At 40.3% G+C, this 20340-nt stretch overlaps 1 protein-coding gene across 2 annotated transcripts in view; it reads right to left on the bottom strand.

Annotated features, from left to right (window-relative positions):
- Positions 1-1791, bottom strand: part of cmss1 (cms1 ribosomal small subunit homolog) — a 30075-nt gene extending 28284 nt beyond the window's left edge. For both annotated transcript variants that reach the window (XM_038720896.1, XM_038720897.1), the window contains exon 1: positions 1657-1791. In XM_038720896.1, coding sequence (XP_038576824.1) covers positions 1657-1705 — 49 coding nt within the window. In that variant the 5' untranslated portion in view covers positions 1706-1791. The remainder of the gene's footprint in view (positions 1-1656) is intronic.
- Between the last annotated feature and the right edge of the window lie 18549 nt (positions 1792-20340).

Genomic DNA, 20340 nt, shown 5'->3' with positions numbered 1-20340 from the left:
ATTGTGAAGCTAAAGCACCTGCACCAGGCTGGTGGTAAAAGTCATATGCTCTAATTTCAAAAGTGCAAAACCTCGACTTCTTTACACAAACAACAAATTCCTCAGAAAAAAGTAAATAAATCTGCAGGGGTGAACATCTAAGAGACAGTTATGCCTCTTTTCTCTTATGAGATTCCTCTGGGGACACTGAAGAAGCCTGGTCCAACAAGGATTCCCAGGACCAAAGGATTAACTAATAGAAGAAGCAACAGATCTCTCAATGCAGGACAGAAAAATGGAAAACTCCCTCACTACATACATATACTGAAAACCCTGACCTGAAAATGCCCAACAGGCCTGCGTCTGCAACATATTACAAATGTGCAAAGTATATTGAAGAATTATCATTCTAATGCAGATGTCAAGGAGTGTCATTAGTATCATAGTGCAACAAAAATATGAATAATAATAATAACTGATCAGTCATTCATCATTTGTTATGCAGAGGTCAAAACAATTGATTCAGAAATGTAACAACTGTAGTAAAAGTACATAATGATTCCACAACATTAAATGACATGCGTTACAAATAAGTTGGCCTACTGTATTAAAAGAAAGTGATGCTACACCTCAATAATAAATCTGTCACTTTTAATGCAGCTGCTCACCCATAAAGAGAACCTGCTCTTAATATGGGGACTTGTCATCCACAGTACAAATAATATTTTATCTTAATATCATTAAAACTGAGAAGTTGTAACTGAGAAAATGTGCAGAGGCTTTGATATCATTATATGTAAGGCTAAACAATTTCTGTTAATCATATTCTATTTACCAGAAAGTTTGAATTTGTATTAACATGCACAAGTACTAAGCTTAGCATGTACTGTTAGTGCACGGGGGTTGTGTATGTAAATAACCTTAGAGATAGACAGGATAACATAAAATGTCTGTTGTACTGGATAAACTAAATATAAATGTTTCATTTTAATACCTCCTGAAAATACACTTTATCTTACTGTGCTCGGCAACGCAGCAACACTTTTACCGTTAGATGTCCAATGCAATCAGATCGTTAATACTTAAAGTCCATGACTGCCCTCTATTGGTATGCAGTGTGCAAAAAGCTATGCAAGGAATTGCCGTGGTGCACTTCCTCTGTTGATGTGTGGGGGTGACGATGGTGGGCACAGCAGAATGAGTGCAGAAAGTTGTGCGTATTAGAGAGCTAACCGAGGTTCATGGGAAGGTAACGTTACAGGGCATGGTAGATAACGTTAGAGCAAATAAAAAATAAAGGTTACCGTAATTATTTTCTGTGTTGACCCACACACACGTGTTTACACACCTTAAACAACTCATGCTACCAACGCTTACTTTCCCTGACCTAACAAATCAGAGATAAGCTATACAATACCCCACAGGTACTTGCTGTTTTACACTTCTCGCTATGGCGACTGGCGTTGACAGTTCATAGGATTTAGCTGAAGTTAATTACAGCAACAAACTGGCCGTTGCTGGCTAGCTAACGTTAAGTTAGCTTACAGTTAGCTATGACCAGCCGGCATGTTTTGTGACAGCCACAATCTCACGTTAAGAGTTCGCTTATCAGGATACACCTTAAACCAAGAGCCTCACAAACACCGAAAGACATTAGAGTTAAGCAAGATAAGTTACCTGAATTACCCTCGTGCGTCCACCACTCGTCACCCAAGTCGTCTCCCATTTTCCTCAACTGTATAGTCTGTCCAATCCAAATCTACCGCTGAGAGCATGCGAGGGGTTTGTTCAAAAGCAGCACGTTTAAAACATACGGTGTAGGGCTTCAAACAACACCATGTAGACGAAACCGAAAGACTCTGCTCTCCCCACATCATAATGTAAACACTAGTTATGGTAGATGTGTGTGGCTTAACTTGGGCCATGGAAAACTTTTACTGTATATTGTTTGGCCTGAGGAGCGCGCATTGAAATGTCCAGTGGTGGAAGAACTACTCAGGACATTTAACGTTACATAAGTAAAAGTAGCAATACGACAGAGCAAAAATACTTAAGTAAAGCTCAAAGTGAGTGTACAACAGTATTAGCATAGCACTACTGCGTTTTCGTTTGAAAACGGAGACCTTTTGCAACGTTTGCACCTCCCGTCCAGACTAAAACGAAAAGGTAACAAACGGTTTGAACCGCTTTGAGTGTTTCTGTCACTTGTTTGTGAGAAGGCGATTAAGCTTGCCGCACCTAAATTTGGAGTGCACATGTATTCATTCCTTTATGGTAAATCCACTGAAACGGACCAGAGCGAGTTGGCAGGCAGGTTAGCCACTTTATCCTGTCATTTTCTTTCTTTACAAAGACAGAAGTGTTGCATTATGAGAGTCCTACCTGAAGAGAGGCTGTGAAGTCTTCATGTTACGTGATACGAGAACCACATATAACATAATTTATCAAATTGGGTCGGAGTCGGTCGAACATGATGAATTTATACAGTCTATGATTTAGTGCGAGGATAGGCATGTGACAACATCCGATTTTCAAAATAACGTCTCTACAGAATGGAAATAAGATTAATTGGATTATATTCACAGCAAGTATAAAACATATTACATGTGCACATTAAAATTAAATGGACACATGTAATTTACCTTACCTTACCCTCTTGGGCCTCGGACCCACCCACCATAGTCTCTCCAAGTCCTGTGTGAAACACTGAGTAAAAAGCACATTTTGACTACTTAATTTATGCAATGGTAAAAAAAAAAAAAGGCAACAATGGGAATGTACTTTTTCATTGTTTGGTATTCGCCAAATTCTTTCATTTTATTCGGCTTTGGCTTCAGCCAAGAATTTTCATTTCAGTGCATCCCTAAATTATAATATTGGTGCATCATTGTGTAAACATTGATTTAATATTGCAGCTGGTAAATGTGGGAACAATTTTATATATATATCACTTTATATAATGCTCGGTAGCATGTGAATTTCCTCCTGGGGATCTCTAAAGTCAAAAGTTGATATGCCTAATAATATCATAATGTATTTTTTTATTATGGTTTGTATTATTAATCTGAATCTGCAAAGTAACTAGTAACTAAAGTGGTAAAATAAATGCAACTGAGTAAAAAGTATAATATTTGCTTTTGAAATGTAGTGGAGTAGAAGTTAGCAGAAAATGTAAATACTCAGGTAAAGTACAAGTTCTTCAGATTTGTACTTAAGTACAGTATAGGCTACTTGAGTAACTCTCACCTTCCACCACTTGTAATACATTCAATAGAGTGCCTCATGAGTACAAATTCTTCTCTTTTTAACTCTCACTGTTTTTCATGTTTTAAATCTTACTAATTTTTTTTTTTACATTTGAGACTTTTACAGTAATGACATTAAAGTCATTACTAAAAGTAAATTTAATAAAGAGATCTTAGACTTTATTACTAAAGTAATAAAGTCTAAGATCTCTTTCAAATAATTACCAGCTAAACTTTAATAAACATTTGACCAATAAAAATGAAACAAAACTCTTCAACTAAAACCAGAATATGGCTCTGACTCACACACATACAGTGCTACTAAAGCTGCACTTCTCTGTTTGTCTTCATCATGAGATGAACAAGCAAGATAACTCCAAATTGGGCTTGTAGGGTCCACGTTGTGTCATGGTTGTTTGGATAAAATTCAACTCATTTTAATAGCAAACAGAAAACTGTGTGCATAGGCAACATTCTTTCTAAATACGCTGTAACAAAACATGTCCAAAACACTTTTACTGTTAACCAGTTTTTCGACTGGTTAATAAAGATAATCTGTGTCTGATCTGTACAGGTACAGCCACATAACTGCAAAAAGTCAAAAGATTTACAGAGGCTTTGGCTCACAAATCAACAATAGCTCACACACAAAAAGCAAAAGATAAACATATAGTCACAGTAAAATAACCAACAAATAGGCAAACAATGACAGTGCTGCCTCTCAGGCACTGAGAAACTATAAATTCAGTGCCTGCCTCTATATAAGTCTGTCTTCTGCTCTATGTGTGATTTTGTTTTAGCCAAGACTGCAAGCAAGGATCTCTCCATCTTCTTTGTTGTTTTACTGCCCCACTGTGTTTCCCCACTGTATATTTGATGTTGAAAGTAATGAGGACATGTTTTAAAGACCATTTTGATGCAGTATCATCAAATTGGACACATTCTATGATTTTCCTTTTTTGCTAATACAGTTTCCTTGAAATGATTGACTTGTTCCATGTTATGTTATAGTTACTGTAGGTAGTAACAGTTATATAGTGAATCAGTAGTCTTAAACAAGACTAGGTTAGGTTGAGGTAATCATTTTAGTTTTGCATGTATATAACCTCTGATCTCCACCACTTAATAATGGCACATCCTTTTGCTTCAGTTACTTTTGTTCTCTCTGACACCTAATTAGATGCCAAATAAAGGATCTCTGTAAGTTATATTTAGGGCATAAACCTCACATTTTAACCTTTTTACAAATGACATATGCAATTAAATCTGCAAGCAGCGATTAAAGGGCCCTTGCACCCTCATGCACTTCAGGGTGCTCTGAATTGTCATGTGTTTTAGACATTGCATAAAGGAGGTCAACTGTGTCCTCTATGTGGCGCCCTATGTGTATTATTATGTATATCATGTTCCAGTACATCAAGCTACACAATCTAGCATCGTCACAGTCTGAAGGCTTTTCTGACCAAATTTGAAGTCGGTGTATTTACATCACAGCAAAAAAATGTCATTACCTGTTGCCAGTAGGTGGCACTATGACTATGACTGAATATTGGCATATAGTCGTCTTCCTGTTGGTTTTAGAATACAGCTCCAAGCCTTCGCTTCAAGTGGCTTTTTTGTGTGTCTTGGGATGATACATGTGCCACAAAATTTTCGTACATCTAGGTATAATGTCCCGCGACCCTGTACGCAGGATAGGCGGTTGACGATGGATGGATGGATGGATAGGTATGATGTAGGGCAGGGGCTGCTTCATTGAAGGCTCACTTATTGTTGCCAGTAGCAAGCAGTAGTAACTTCATGTTCACTTCAACGCCACTCCACACACACAGTCTTTAATGAAAACTTACAAGCTTCACAATATAGCACTATCAATATCCGAGGCAGTTTTGAAGTGGATCTGATCAACCTTCTAGGAGTAGTACATCACAGCATAAAACTTTTCATTTCCTGTTGCTAGTGGGTGGCACTAAGACTATGACTGAATATTGGAATGTAAATGGCTTCTTGGCGGGACTCAAGTGTGTAAAGTTTTGTACAGATTTGACCATGAACACTTAAGTTACAACTACTCCCTTTTTCGTGGCGAAATATAGATTTTTTCTTCAGCGATAATTCACATTTAGCCCAATTTTTAATTGTGAATGTCTTCAAATTGCACTGCGAAATTTTTAAGTCCACCCAATTAATTCTGTATGAGGATTTTGTTAAAGTACAGAGATTGTAAATTGCAAAAAATTACCATTAAATTAAAAATGGCCGACTTCCTGTTGGATTAAGAGAATCACTCCAAGAGGCTTTTTTGTACGTCTGGACATGATACATCTGCCACAAATTTTTTCGTACATGTAGGTGTAACGTGCTGTGTGGGCTGCTCTGTAGGGGGCACTAGCAAGCTATTTCGCCACGACCATGTGTGAGTTTTTGGGAACCTTTAGGCTGTCAAAAATGCCATTCATACAGGAGAAGATTGCATTTCAATAGGGTTCGCTGCACATTACATGCTCGGCTCTAATTGTCAGATAAAACCTCATTATTTATCATTAGGTGATGTTTCTATAGAAGAACAAAGCGTTTCTACATAGTGTACATTACAAAACACGTCTTTACATCCTCTGTCATTACGGTAACATACAGAATAAAGGAAGGAGGAGGACATGTTTGGAATAGTGCCCTCTTTTCTGCAGCTGTAGCGGAGAGGAGGGACAGGTCCTCTGGGAGTAATTGCATGCTTTTTTGTGTTTCAGAATAACACATTTCTGGCTGGTACAGGCTATGAGATGTTTGATTAAAGCTTTGCCACAAAAAAAGAACAGACTGATTACTGGGGAAATTATAAAGAGTTCAGAATGGTTATGCTGTGTAACCCTCAAAAATGGGGAAGAAAAACAAATCAAGAAAGAGAAAGGAAGGATGCAGTCAACACATTGTGCTGAGGTCTGCCAACATCCAGGCAGGACAATGGGCTCTAAATGGCAGCTTTGTATGTAATTAAGCATAATTCCTGTAAAACACCGGCCTCTTCCTCATTTGTCATTCCCTCTGTTCATCTTTTGGCTGCATTTTCACTAGGAACAATATGCTGTACAAAAGCATAATTCTTTTCTCTAGACCCCAGGGGAACTTGTGAAACTTTAAAATCTGCTTTTCCTGTGTTAATCAGCCAGCCTGTATGTTGTGTACTTTAATAGGCTAAACTGCACACAAGGGTTCACTAAAGAAGACGTCATTAAAGATAAGATGGAAATGGATGGATGGAAATTTTGCATTTGCTGATGGGAAATGAAATATAGGAAATATACCTTTTTTAAATAAGTTATTAAAATTTTGCTTGATGCCACTCGATTCACGTGCCTGTTAAATATGAAGCTATACTCAGCAGCTAGTTTGCCTGATGACAGGAAATCACTGCGCTCGGCCAAGAAAACGTCGCTCCCTTAATCCCCCTTAACAACTGGTTGTTTAACACTTTTTGTGTACAGATTAAAATGTGTAAATTAATGCGATTTCGAGTCTCCCCTAGGTGGATAATACCTGTCTGTAGCTTCAAATGTAATGGAAAGCTCTGAGAGTGGTATCAACCATCTCATCTAACTCTTGGCAAGAAAGATAATGAGTGTATATCCCCAAATCTCAAACAGTTCTTTTAACCTCTACCAACATTATTTCTGAACAAATTGTCTGAGCTGACCTACGCTGAGCCGATTGCTTCTGTATTACATTATGTGAAAATCCTTCCTGGAGGATGAAAGTGTTATATTAATGTTTAAGTAATACTATTGCAAAATATGATGCATGAAAGTTGTGAGAATGTTGAAAAAGAGTGAAAGAGAAGATGAACGTCATTGTAATTAAAGGCGGACAGCTGTTTCTCCGGGCTTCTGTGATTGCACTTGGTGGAGCATTGGTGTTAATGTGTTTACATTGTTGTAAGCAGCTGTTCCTCCACTTTCTCATTTTAATGATCACAAGAAGGTGTTTTTGGTTGCCATTCCCATCTTTTTACTGAGTGTTTTTTTTGCTGCTGAACATCGAGAAAAAGAGGGAGGATAAAACAAATGAGAACAGACACAGACTAATTATGGGTTTGAAGAATATATTTCCTAACTATTCTCTAGCTATGACTTTCCGCTGTGATAAAAGTACATATTCTCTTTTTTTACCTAAGACCTGTACAGTGACTTTTGAATTCTTCTCTTTTGTTTTACCCATTGAAGATCACTTCAGTTTTTGTTAATTTGTTTTTGCCAGCTTGAGCAGCACTGTGATTGCCCGCCTTTATCTTATCTTATCTTAATTGGCTAATATTTTGCAGTTGTTGCAGTACTGAGGAGGCAACGATTGTTTTTAGCTGTTCATACCATTAAATAAATATATTTTTACCTGCCTAATCCAAACAACAATCCAGAGAGAATAAAGTATTTAAGTGAACTACAATAGTCCTCTCAATTTTAATGAATTTTAATGAGGGTAGAGAAACAAAAATGATGATTCAAATGAATATAAAATGAAATACAGTAACTGTCATGTTGAGATGCCACAGCAAGAACAGGGGGTCAGCAAGGTAGTAAGTGGCTTGACAGCAAGTATGTGACCAAGAGCAAATAAACAGGAAATGACCTTGAGCTTTCCAAAACTTCACCACACATAACTTCCCATGCAGGTCTCCAAGTTACAACTGTATTCATGAGCATCTGGCTGAGCCTGACCTGCTTGCGCTGCATTCTAAACACTAGGCAAATATGAATTTGTTGCTGTTGCTTTCTGTCATGTTTTTTGGATCTCAAGGCTCTTCATATGAGTGTGTGTTGACGTAATATAAAAATACGTGACAAAATGCCAATAGGATCCAAATTTTGTATATATATATTCAATTGCATTGAAATACTGCAATGTCAGTTATTTATTACTTTTTCTCTGTAAGCATCAGTGTGTGGTCATGTGTAAACTGTACAGGCAAAATGTTTCTGCGGCCGCAGCTGAGATTAACAAGTGAATGTCCTTCTGTAGATGTGTCAGGGGGTTAGGGGTAAGACAGAAGGTATCTCAGAGCAGGCATCACTGTGGCGAAGGTCCCAGTTACTGTCAAACTCACCAACTGTCTAACCACATGGTTCAGGCTGCACCTGATGGAAGTTTTAAGGCCACACACTGTAAAGTGTGTTGGAGAAGAAGTGACAGGTGAGAGGTCACATCATGACATGTTGTCCAGTTGAATCTTCAAATGATGTGCTGGCTTTTCTAAACACCATAGGGTCAGTTTTGTTACCTTGGACAGAGTTATACTTGTAAAGCCACCACTGATGCGATGTTGTCACGTGTTTTTGTAGTGGAGATGTTGCTGAGCAGGGCTGTAGCCAGGACTTTGGAAATGCTGAGGTTATGCTTATGTGCCCAGGGACTGCATACGTTAATTAGAATACTACAATTTTGAAAATGATGTGACTTCTCTGTTCCTTCAGACATGTTATATTATTCTGCTTGAAAATCCTTTGATTGTATTTTTTTGTTGGCCTTAAAAGGCCCAATGTGGAATATGTAGCCTATTTAACATATTGTATAATATAAAGTGCTCATCTTATCTGTACCCCCCCCCCCAAAATTTATTACATTATAACAAATTTATATTATATTACATTTAAATATTACAGAGGACCTTAATGCCTTCAATGGTAGCTATGCACACTGATCCAACTACCACAGCAACACTGATATCGACATCGACTCAAGATGGCGCTGAGTATAGCTGCCTCGGTGTTAGGTGCGCTTTGTTTTGTTTTTGTGTGTTAATTCAGTTTTCGGCTGTGATTCCCGGGGCTATTTCACCAGGGAGGAGCTCAAGAACATCAGGGGAACAACTCCAGCGGATTTAATTCCCACTTTTCTTGCGTCATCAGTGGAATTATTGGACATTTTGGTGAAGGGCTCGCTCGCTGTCGTTCGCGCTGTGAAGCGCTGCAGGAGAGGGAAAAGAGCCGGTGTTTTGGTTTAACGAGTGGCCCTGTTAACTGGTGGCCGTCAGCCGAATGCGTCCGTGGTTGTAGATACAGCTGTCGAAAACAGGAAGCGAATACGTAGCTGTCCCCGCGAATGCCTCTTTCTGTAGTTGTTCATTAAAGAGTCAAAACATACCTTTCTGATTCGTCTTTGGAGTCGTGTGTGTAAACATGTCACATACCACTTTGTCACGCTTTGAACGTTGCTTGTTGTTACGGAAAATGTTGAAAACAGGAAGAGGGCAAGTTGCTCTTCCTGTGAATGTCAAACATTATCTCTAATAAATGTTGTAATTACACATATTTGTCTTTGGAGTCTGTGTCAGTAAACACATGTCATGTAGAAAAACGATTCAGCATTTTAAAACGAATAAAATAAAAAATAAAAATTTATCACGGGATTCGAACTCAGATCAATGTGAGAAAATAAATCAAACTCCGACCGATATCTCACTAGCCTACGCGCTCATCACCTCTCACTCCATTCTCGGCGTGACATGAAACAACTTCTAGAGCATACAGCCAGCCATCACTCTTTAAAACGGGAGACACAGATCAACCTGTGACCACACAGACCAAGACCAAGACCATGTCCGTATTTTACTTGTTCCCTTCACAACCAAGCCGCCGTTTACCACAGAGTTGTTTACAAGATGTGGATGGGCAATATTTATGTAGCTAACTATGACAAACGCAGATAAATATTAAACCTTCATTAATTAGTTAACCAGGGCAGAAATTTTACAGAAGGAACCGACTGTGACTTCCAGGATCTGAGATGAGTGGTTAATAAGCATTAACGAATTAGAAACATAAAAAAATAAAAAAATCATAACCCCTAAGATAAATTCGTATATATTTTTTTTTAAACACAGTTTTATTGGATGTCATTGCTGCCCTGACATTTGGCCTTTTTACAGACTATTTAAGCAAGAGGCTTCCTCCCTAAAATTATTCAATTAGGTATTTTTGTAACAAAAGATAGTGAGGGGTAAAACTACTAACATAAATATTGCCCATCCACATCTTGTAAACAACTCTGTAACAAACTGCGGCTTGGTTATGAAGAGAACAAGTAAAATACGGACATGGTCTTGGTTAGCCAGTGTGGTCACCATAGGTGTCGCCAGGTCTTTTTCCCGGGGCTCTAGCCCCGGATGTTTTGACTGTAGTCCCGAATGTAACTCAACAACAGCTACAATAATATTTTCCATGTTAATATGCAATAATCTTTATGACGCAGCCTGTCTCGCAGGTCTTCAAAGAGCGGAGGCTACTCGCAATAATATGCTATATTTTGTTTAAAGTTCACCTAACGTGCCCCCCGTTACTCAGCCTGCCTGCGTTTAGAGGGAGCACGATAGAGAGAGAGGCAGAGACAGAGAGAGAGAGCGCATTGCTCACAGCTTCAGGGCTTGTCCGCCACTTTTTAATTGTCTGTAGCAAAATTGTAATCAGTACATTTAAATATAAATATTGTCGGTCAGTGTCTAGTTAATGTATTAACACATACAGTCGCTGCAAAGTAGTGAGACAATATAATGACACCTGACCGCGACAGACACCTGACGATGTGTCCTGCTGTATCTGTCCCCCTCGCTCTGAGACACTATTTTACTGTCTCCAGCATGCTTCATTACCTCTAAATTAGTGAGATGCACTTTATCAGAGGTGCTGAAGTGAACATTTGTGTGGAATTGTGGTGATAATGTGTTCCCTCCTCTAAAGGTTAGGCCTAAGTCTAAAGCTAGTACTCAACCCTGGATAAATGACAGCATTCGCAGCCTAAAAAGGGAATGCAGGAAAGCAGAGCGCAGATGGAAAAAATCCAGTCTCCAAGTCCATTTCCTCAGTCTGAAGGATTTATTAATTAACTACAATAACATGGTTAAGGATGCGAGAACACACTATTTTTCTGAACTCATTACTACACATAAACACAATCCCAGGTTTCTATTTAAGACTGTGGATCAGCTGGTAAACCCAACCCCTCCTTGTGCCTCAGCTGGAAGTAATGATGACTGTGAATTGTTTTTATCTTATTTTACCAATAAGGTGGTGTCAATCAGAGCCTCTATTACCCCCGCGGCCTCTTACTCAGAGGTTCCTCACCAGCAACAAGAGAGTTTTAAGCAGTTTTATCCCATCGACTTGTCTGAGCTTTTAAAAACAGTATCACAAATGAGAGTGTCCTCCAGCCCGCTTGATGTTATACCTACAAAGTTTTTACTGAAAGTAATAGATTCTGTTGGGCCCCATTTGATCTCTGTTTTCAACAGCTCCCTATCTACTGGTTGTGTCCCTGATTATTTTAAAACGGCTTGCGTGAACCCACTTTTAAAGAAACCTGGTTTAGATCCCTCCCTCCCACATAATTTTAGACCAATTTCAAAACTGCCTTTTATTGCAAAGATTCTAGAAAGAATTGTGTCCAAACAGCTGCTCACTGTACTGGAAAATAACAAATTATTTGAAAAGTTTCAGTCTGGTTTTAGGAAGTATACCACAGCACTGAGACTGCCCTGCTTAAAGTCACCAATGACCTTTTAATGTCTGCTGATGAAGGCATGTGCTCAATCCTGGTACTCCTGGACCTTAGCGCTGCTTTTGACACCATTGATCACAACATCATGTTAGACAGACTGAGGCACTGGGTGGGGATCTCTGGTACTGCCCTAGAATGGTTTTCATCCTACCTGTCAAATAGGAAGTTTTGCGTGTCTGTAAACAACTATGTCTCCTCGTTCTGTCCAGTTAAATATGGTGTGCCTCAGGGGTCGGTCTTAGGACCCATTTTGTTTTCCTTGTATCTGCTTCCCCTTGGACATATTATCCATAAACATGGCATTTCTTTTCATATTTATGCTGATGACACACAAATATACTTGCCCGTCAGATCCACAGACCCTGGAATGCTGAGTTCACTTAACAACTGCCTTTGTGAAGTTAAAAAATGAATGTCAAATAATTTCCTCCAGCTGAACTCAGACAAAACAGAAATCCTGGTCATCGGGTCTCAGCAGATGGCAAATCAAATACTGCCATCTGCTGGTTCCCTAGTAAATCACATTAAGCCTGTGGCAAAGAACCTTGGTGTTTGGTTTGATAGTAATTTAAATTTCGAGCAGCACACCACAAAGCTTGTTCAATCATGTTTTTATCAACTTAGAAATATAGCAAAAATTCGATCTATGTTAACTTTTAAGGACACCGAGACCATTTTACACGCCTTCATCTCATCACGCCTGGATTATTGCAACAGCCTTTTCACCTGTTTAACCCAAAAATCTATTGATCGACTCCAGACTGTCCAGAACTCAGCTGCCAGGCTTTTAACCAGAACAAAGAAATATGACCACATTACTCCTATTTTAGCTTCATTACACTGGCTCCCAGTGTGTTTTAGAATTGACTTTAAAATTCTATTGATCACTTTTAAAACTCTTCATGGCCTCTCGCCTTGTTATATTTCTGAACTTTTAGTCCCATACACACCAGCACGTACCTTGAGATCCTCGGGCAGAGGTCTGTTGTCTGTTCCAGAGTCTCGTCTGAAAACTAAAGGGGACAGAGTGTTTGCTGTCAGGGCCCCGAGGCTCTGGAACAGCCTGCCTGAGGAAATCAAGTCGGCTGAGTCAGTGAACTCTTTTAAGTCCCATCTTAAAACATACTTTTATAGGAGAGCCTTTCCCGATCTTATTTGACTTTATTTTATCCCTTTTATTTTATTGTATTTTACTAATTTTATATTTATCTGTATTTTAGTCTTTTCAATGTTTTCATGCTTTTATCTTGTATTGTTTTTGTATTATTGTCTCTTGGGTATTATTTTCTTTACACTTTAGCACTTTGTAACTTGTTTTTGAAAAGTGCTCTACAAATAAAGATTATTATTTTTATTATTATTATATATTCTGTCTGATCACAATTGTTTTCTGGTTTGTTTTTTTTCCTCTGATGAAGAGCAGTCTCATCCAGTAGGTTACAGTCCCAGTCAGGCTCTGTGTCTGTCAGACGGTCTAAATGGGGTAGCCTCAGGGGTGGACTGGTAATCTGGCATACCGGGCACCGGTGGGCCGTGGAACCTTTGGGGCTGGTGTCACATAAATTATTTATTTATTAAAGTCTAACTGTTTTTAAAAAAATGGGCCATGATGGGCCCATAAAGCATAGGCCTACACTGACATTGGGCTGGCCCAATCACATCTCTTACTAGCCCTATTTTTTATTTTATTTTGAATTGTCACATCAAACATTTCCTCAATAAATTGGTGCAAAAAAAATCATTTACTGTTGCTTTATAGACAAACTTTGGGTAGGTGGCAACGGGAGGTGGGGGGTGAAAACAGGTGAAAACATGAAAGATCTCTGGGCTGGGCTAAGCCCCCAATGTTTCAAGAGTGTTGTGGTGGCAGCCTGGATGATGGTGAGTGTCCTGGTTTTTTCTCCTTTTTTGTCTGTGATTCTGTTTTTTCCCTGGTTTTCTCTGTTCTCTGCCTGCCACTCTGTGTCTCCTCCCCTGTGTGTTCTCTCTCTCTCTCTCCCTCCCTCCGCTCCTGAGTCCAGCCAACGACCCGCACCTGCATCTCGTCAACCTCCTCCTCTGCCTGCCACACCTGCCAGCAATCAACTCCACTTCTGCCAGTACTTCAACCCCGGTTCTCCACACTACCTCTGCTTGATCGTCGTTGCTCCAAACCTGGTGCCACTTGATCACTCAAGCTCTCGCACGCATTCAGCATCTTGTTTATTTCCCTGTGCCTTGTCCCCGCAGTGTCACTAACCCTGTCTTTCTGTCTGTCTCTCCCCAGGTTCACTCACCCTCATCCTCCCTCTAATCAGCTGGGCTCGCTCACCTGCCCTCTCCCCTCGGGCTTCCCCCCACGGCGTCCTCCCAGTCCTCCCGTGCCTCCTCTCTTCCTTGGCCCCCAGTGTCCCCCTGGCTCTCTGGTCTCAGTCTCCTCGGTTCCACGTGCCTGCATTTCCCCGGCATTCACCTCTCCCTCGACTCCAGTCCCTCAACCCCTTTTTTCCCAATAAAACCAGTTAAACCTTAGCGTATCATTTGGGTACACTCTGTCCCAACACCACACCCATCGTAACAAAGAGCCTGGAAACGCCCCTGGTGGGCACAGGTTGATCTGTGTCTCCCGTTTTAAAGAGTGATTGCTGGGTGATGACAGCATAGGCTAGTGGAATATTAACCCAAGTTTGATGTATTTTCCCACATTGATCTGAGTTCGAATCCTGTGATAAAAATAACTTTTATTTTATTCATTTTAAAATGCTGAATCGTTTTTCTACATGACATGTGTTTACTGACACAGACTCCAAAGACAAATATGTGTAATTACAACATTTATTAGAGATAATGTTTGACATTCACAGGAAGAGCAACTTGCCCTCTTCCTGTTTTCAACATTTTCCTTAACAACAAGCAACGTTCAAAGCGTGACAAAGTGGTATGTGACCGGTTTACGACTGCAAAGACAAATCAGAAAGGTATGTTTTGACTCTTTAATGAACAACTACAGAAAGAGGTATGCGCTTCCTGTTTTCTACAGCTGTCGAATCTGCGACAACCACAGACGCATTCGGCTGACGGCCCCCAGTTAACAGGGCCACTCGTTAAACCAAAACAGCGGGTCGCTTGTGCGTCATCGCCGGCGGGGACTCCGCACACCGCTACCGGCAATATTTCTCTCCAACGTGCACTCACTGTGCAACAAACTGGACGAACTTCAGCTTCTGGTGGGAAGAAACAGAGACTTTTATTCATCTTCTGTTCTGTGCTTCACGGAGACCTGGCTGTCTGAACTGATACCGGACTCTGCGCTGCAGCGGGCAGGTGATTCAGCAGCACTGTTCTCCTAATCTGGGATTTCTTATCATTAACTGTAAACCGTTTTACTCCCCCCGTGAGTTTTCTTCTGGTTGGTGTTTACATCTTGCCGCACTCCAATATTCAAGACACACAGACCATTCTGGCCGACCAGATGCTGTGTGTGGAGCAGACAAACCCGGACTCCCTTGTTATTGTTCTCGGTGACTTTAACTGGGGAAATAATCTCAGCCAAGAACTCCCCAAATACAGACAGTTTATAAAGTGTCCAACCAGATAGGGGAACACTTTGGATCACTGCTACACCACAGTTAGCAGTGGCTATCATGGCGTCACGCGCTCCACTGGGATACTCTGATCACGTGATGGTCCATCTGATTCCTGCTTACAAGCAAAAACTAAAGCTCTGTAAACCTGTAGTGAGGACATCAAAGAAGTAGACTAGTGAAGCTTTTGAGGATCTTCAGGCATGTTTGGACTGCACTGACTGGGATGTTTTCAAGCAGGCTACCAACAATCTGGATGAGTTTACAGAGGCTGTGACGTCCTGCATCAGCTTCTGTGAGGACAGCTGCATTCCAACACAGACCAGGGTGAATAATAACAATGACAAACCCTGGTTTGCAGCTAAGCTCAGACAGCTGATGTTGGAAAAGGAGGAGGCATTTAGGAGTGGTGATAGGGCTGGGTGCAGGGCGTTAAAGTACAGGTTTAGCAAGGAAGTGCGAGAAGCTAAACGACTGTACGCAGAGAGACTACAACACCAGTTCTCTGCAAACGATGCCACTTCTGTCTGGAGGGGGTTAAGTCGACGGTCTTTTCAGGAGGCAGAAACCCCGCAAAGCAGCTGGGTGGACTCTGTCTCCCCATCCACCATGAAGCACTGTGCTGATCAGCTGTGAAGAGCCCAACCCCACCCTCCCCCATCATCCTGTGTAATTTCCTGTCACCACTGTGGACTCCTTCCGCTTCCTGGGGACCATCATCTCCCAGGACCTCAAGTGGGAACTGAACATCACCTCCCTCACCAAGAAGGCCCAGCAGAGGATGTACTTCCTGCGGCAACTGAAGAAGTTCAGCCTGCCAAAGACAATGATGGTGCACTTCTACACTGCCATCATTGAGTCCATTCTCACCTCCTTCATCACCATCTTGTATGCTGCTGCCACTACCAGGGACAAGGGCAGGCTGCAGCGCATAATTCGCTCTGCAGAGAAAGTGATTGGCTGCAATCTTCCTTCTCTTCTGGACCTGCACGCCTCAAGGACTCTGAGGTGAGCAGGAAAGATTGCAGCTGACCCCTCCCACCCCGGACACAAACTGTTTCAGACTCTCCCCTCTGGCAGGAGGCTGCGGTCCATCAGGACCCAAACCTCTTGCCACAAAAACAGTTTCTTCCCGTCTGCAGCTAGCCTCATTAACAAGGCCCGGGTCTCCCTTGCAAATGATACAAATGTCTCTGCACATCTAAATACTGTTTCATCTCGTGTCGGGCACAGACCTGGCACGTTGCACATATTTGTTGTTGATTGTTGATCTTTGTTGTCAGTTTACATATTTATATGTACACAGTATTTTCTTCTGTATTCTACTTCTGCACGGCACAGACCCAGAATAATGCACATGTATATATCTGCAATGTTGTTCTTCCATATATCTGCAATGTTGTTCTTCCATTCCATATTTATATATTTCTTCATTTATTTATGTCGACTGTATGTTTGTCTACATGTAGCACCTTATCACCACAGCAAATTCCTCGTCTGTGTAAAACACTACTTGGCAATAAAGCTCCTTCTGATTCTGATTCTTCTGAATCTTCTGATTCTGATTCTGATATGAGTGATACCAAAGGGCCAAATTCTAATCACCTATGTCGGGTATTACTGCCGCCACAAAGCTTTCCTCGGCAATGATAAGCAGTATAAAAATAACTGAGCTGTCAGAGCTTTCAAAAGTCTTGCGCAATTGTTATGGAAACTGACCATTGTCCTCAAGAAATCACACATCATCTCTCATTTTTCATACCTTTTGTATCCGGCAGATGGAACAGAATATAAGGTCCCATGTGTGAGACCTCTGGATGTGTGGCCACAGCTTGTGGGCGCTGCAAACAGCAGATACTCCACAGTGTGGGCAGAGTGACATGACATCTTGTCCCCTCTCTAATTATGGTAAGTGACGAGAGTGATTGTTGTTAGCTGCAGAAGTGACAGCGTTAAAGGGCTTAGGGCCTCCCACACAGCTGGGAGCTTAGCGACACATACATATTTTTGCCTCAACACGTACATCACCGAAGGGACACAGAGGCACAAAACAAGGTGAGAGGTGATTTCTGGGTACCGCACCTGTCAAATAGGACCTTGTTGCCTGTGTGGTGCTATGTGACCCAGCAAAGGAAGGACAGTTGGAAAATGAACAAACACCTGTACTGTTAGCTAAATGAGACAATGCACTGCTTATGAACTCGCTAATACTTCCGTAACTCCAGAAAAGGGCAATCTGGACCTCATTTTGTTATCAAATACATGTCAAATTGTGTAGAAAAATTGCTGACCAAAAAGTAAAAACAACCTTGCATAGACTAACAGTGTGACTTGATGCACTTCAGAAGCAACAAATCTACAGAACAGTCTGTCCAAGCTCATTGTCAGGCTATCAGTAGCCATCAATAGCAATTACTCAAGAACTCAGTGTGAATATTATTGAATTATACTTTGGCCCTGAAAAGACCAAATGCCTCAAATGTCTGCCTTTATCGATTGTTAGTCAACAATACACAGTTGACATTTACACAAATTTGGTTCACTCAGACCTCTAAATTCATGTTCTCTGTTGTGAAGCAATTTACCCATGAATTGTAGCAGGAGAGATGGGACATTCTGTATCTGTAAACAGTAGGCTGATGCTATTTCAGCACAATGAATAAATGGAAGACTGGGTGATCGCAATAAATACGTTTTCAACATCACATCTCCCCTTAAATATGAACCTTGTTCTGACTTTGAAACACAGACTTCACAGCATCACATCACTGGTCACTTCACTTCACACAGAGGAAAAGGGTTGACACAATTAGATTTTAACTCAAGACTTTGATCTCATGTGTTCTTTCCAATGATTGTGACCATGTCATTGAGGGTTCAAGTCCCAATGTGTGAAAACCCAATATGACACAAGTCAGGTAATTTATTGTATAGCAAATGTAATAATTAGCATTTTCAAGAATTATCAGTAATTATATGGTGAAAATATTGTTTTATACCTCCAGATTAGCTATCTGCTCCTCTTGTATATGTAATTGTTGGATTTCTGTGTGTCTGTTTCTTTAACTGACATTTAAAAGTTGATTATTAGCTTTATTTTAATTGCAGTGCATTTAAAAGCATTAAAAACTATCTAATTTACTGAAATAAGCTTGGTTTAAGTGATAGTCAGGCTTTATGCTTTAAAATGTTCAAGATATCCTTTTCATTTAATGAAAAAATGCAAATGACCATAAAATGAGCTATAAACAATTCACTCTATTAAACCTTTCTGCAAGTACATTTGAAGACGTGTCTACATTTCTATTTACTCTTGAGAGTAATTGTAAGTAAGTGAGTTATTGATTACTTGCTGGATTACTGGACTGTAAGACCTTGAGGCAAACACAGCAGCTTACAATATGCACACTGCTGTACAAAAACATGTAGATATGAGACCCTGAATGTTTTCACTTGATAGCTTTTGCTAGTCAATAGGAACACAGCCAAAAGATATCCCTCATGGTGTGCAGTGGTAAAGCTGTTGTAGTTCACAATGATTTATTGCCCCAGATGTTGGATTTGCACTGTGGTTAAATGACTTATTTCACCTCATTGTCTAGACTGAAAACAGCATGATGACATTAAACTTTCAATAGCACAAGATTATGACAGGTAAACACAACCAAACAATTCTCTCCTGCCTGAAATAAACCCAGAGAGATATTTCACCTTAACTAACCTATGAAAATCTAAAATGTTTGAATAAAAAACAGAATAGAGCCCGTGCAATACAAACAGGAAATGTAATAAAACAGAGAGAATTGGTTAAAAGGCTTAAATTGTGAATTCATTTTTGGATAATCAGTTTTTAAATAATGTCATGATTTTACAAAATACATTTTAAACCTATATCGCACCATCTTCTGACTAGCTTGCACAGAATACATTAAAAAGTTTTACGTTTAATCAGTAACTTTAAGATATAATTGAATATCGTTAGCGCAATTGCTATGGCAACTGGCAGCGCTTGTAGAAGCCGCAGCCAGCTCCTTGAAATTTCGCTAAACATTTGTTTTTTATCAGCTCCGTATTTATTGCCTAAACATGCGTTACCTCTGACATAAATACAGTCATTGGAACATGAAGACGTTTTTTGGGGGGGATTAAAGAGCAGCAGACCACGATCCACCTGGCCCAAACAACCGGACCAGGCGCAACGGCGGGTGCGGTAATCGCTCAGAGGAGAGCCAGGAAAAGAGCCATGCTGGCCCAGCTTGGACTAAAATACAACTCTTAAAAGCTGGTCTGGACAAAATGGGACTCATACTGATCAGACAACGGAATGCAGAGACTGTTGTACCCAAATCGATACAGAGACCTGCCCCATCAACCTCCCGGATCAAGCACTCGGCAGGTGGTCCATGTTCCGAGCTGTCAGCGCAAGACAGAGGAGGTGGGCTCTGTGTTTTGCATCGATGATGCTTGATGCTCAAATGCAGTCACGATGGACTCTGTTTCCCAAATGTCAGACTGTTTATTGTGAAGATGAGACTTTCATATTATCATCTGGTTTCTGCTGTTTACATTCACCCCAGATGCAAATTCTAAAAATGCAATGTAGAATGTATATGTGTATATGTATATAAATAACTATCCCATAGGCCTATTTGTTATTTTATTTTATATGTTACCATATTTTAATGTAGGCCTTCACTTAATTATATGTTGTGTGTGTGTAGCATGAAGAAACAGCAAATTTTGTTTTGTTATGCAGCCTTGTGCTGTATAATGACTAATAAACAACCTTACCTTACCTTACATTTGAAATTAATTGTCCTTATAATGTAAAGGCAACAACCCATTTACCAGTCATAAAATGAAAATATGAGCACAAATAGTTTCTCAACATTACTTCCATCAATGCATAATTACCAGTAATCTGTAACATGCTAATGCTCTTAGGGCTGCCTCTTTACCCCACCCCCAATACTGCACTATATATTTTATGTAAATAAGTCATCATTCATGAA

The sequence above is a fragment of the Micropterus salmoides genome, unplaced genomic scaffold (assembly GCF_014851395.1).
Source record: "Micropterus salmoides isolate LMB-PRFRI ecotype aquatic unplaced genomic scaffold, ASM1485139v1 Ms_hic_scaffold_15, whole genome shotgun sequence".
NCBI lineage: Eukaryota > Metazoa > Chordata > Actinopteri > Centrarchiformes > Centrarchidae > Micropterus > Micropterus salmoides.
The sequence above is the reverse complement of the archived record's forward strand: the minus strand, read 5'-3'. Positions and strand labels throughout refer to the sequence as shown.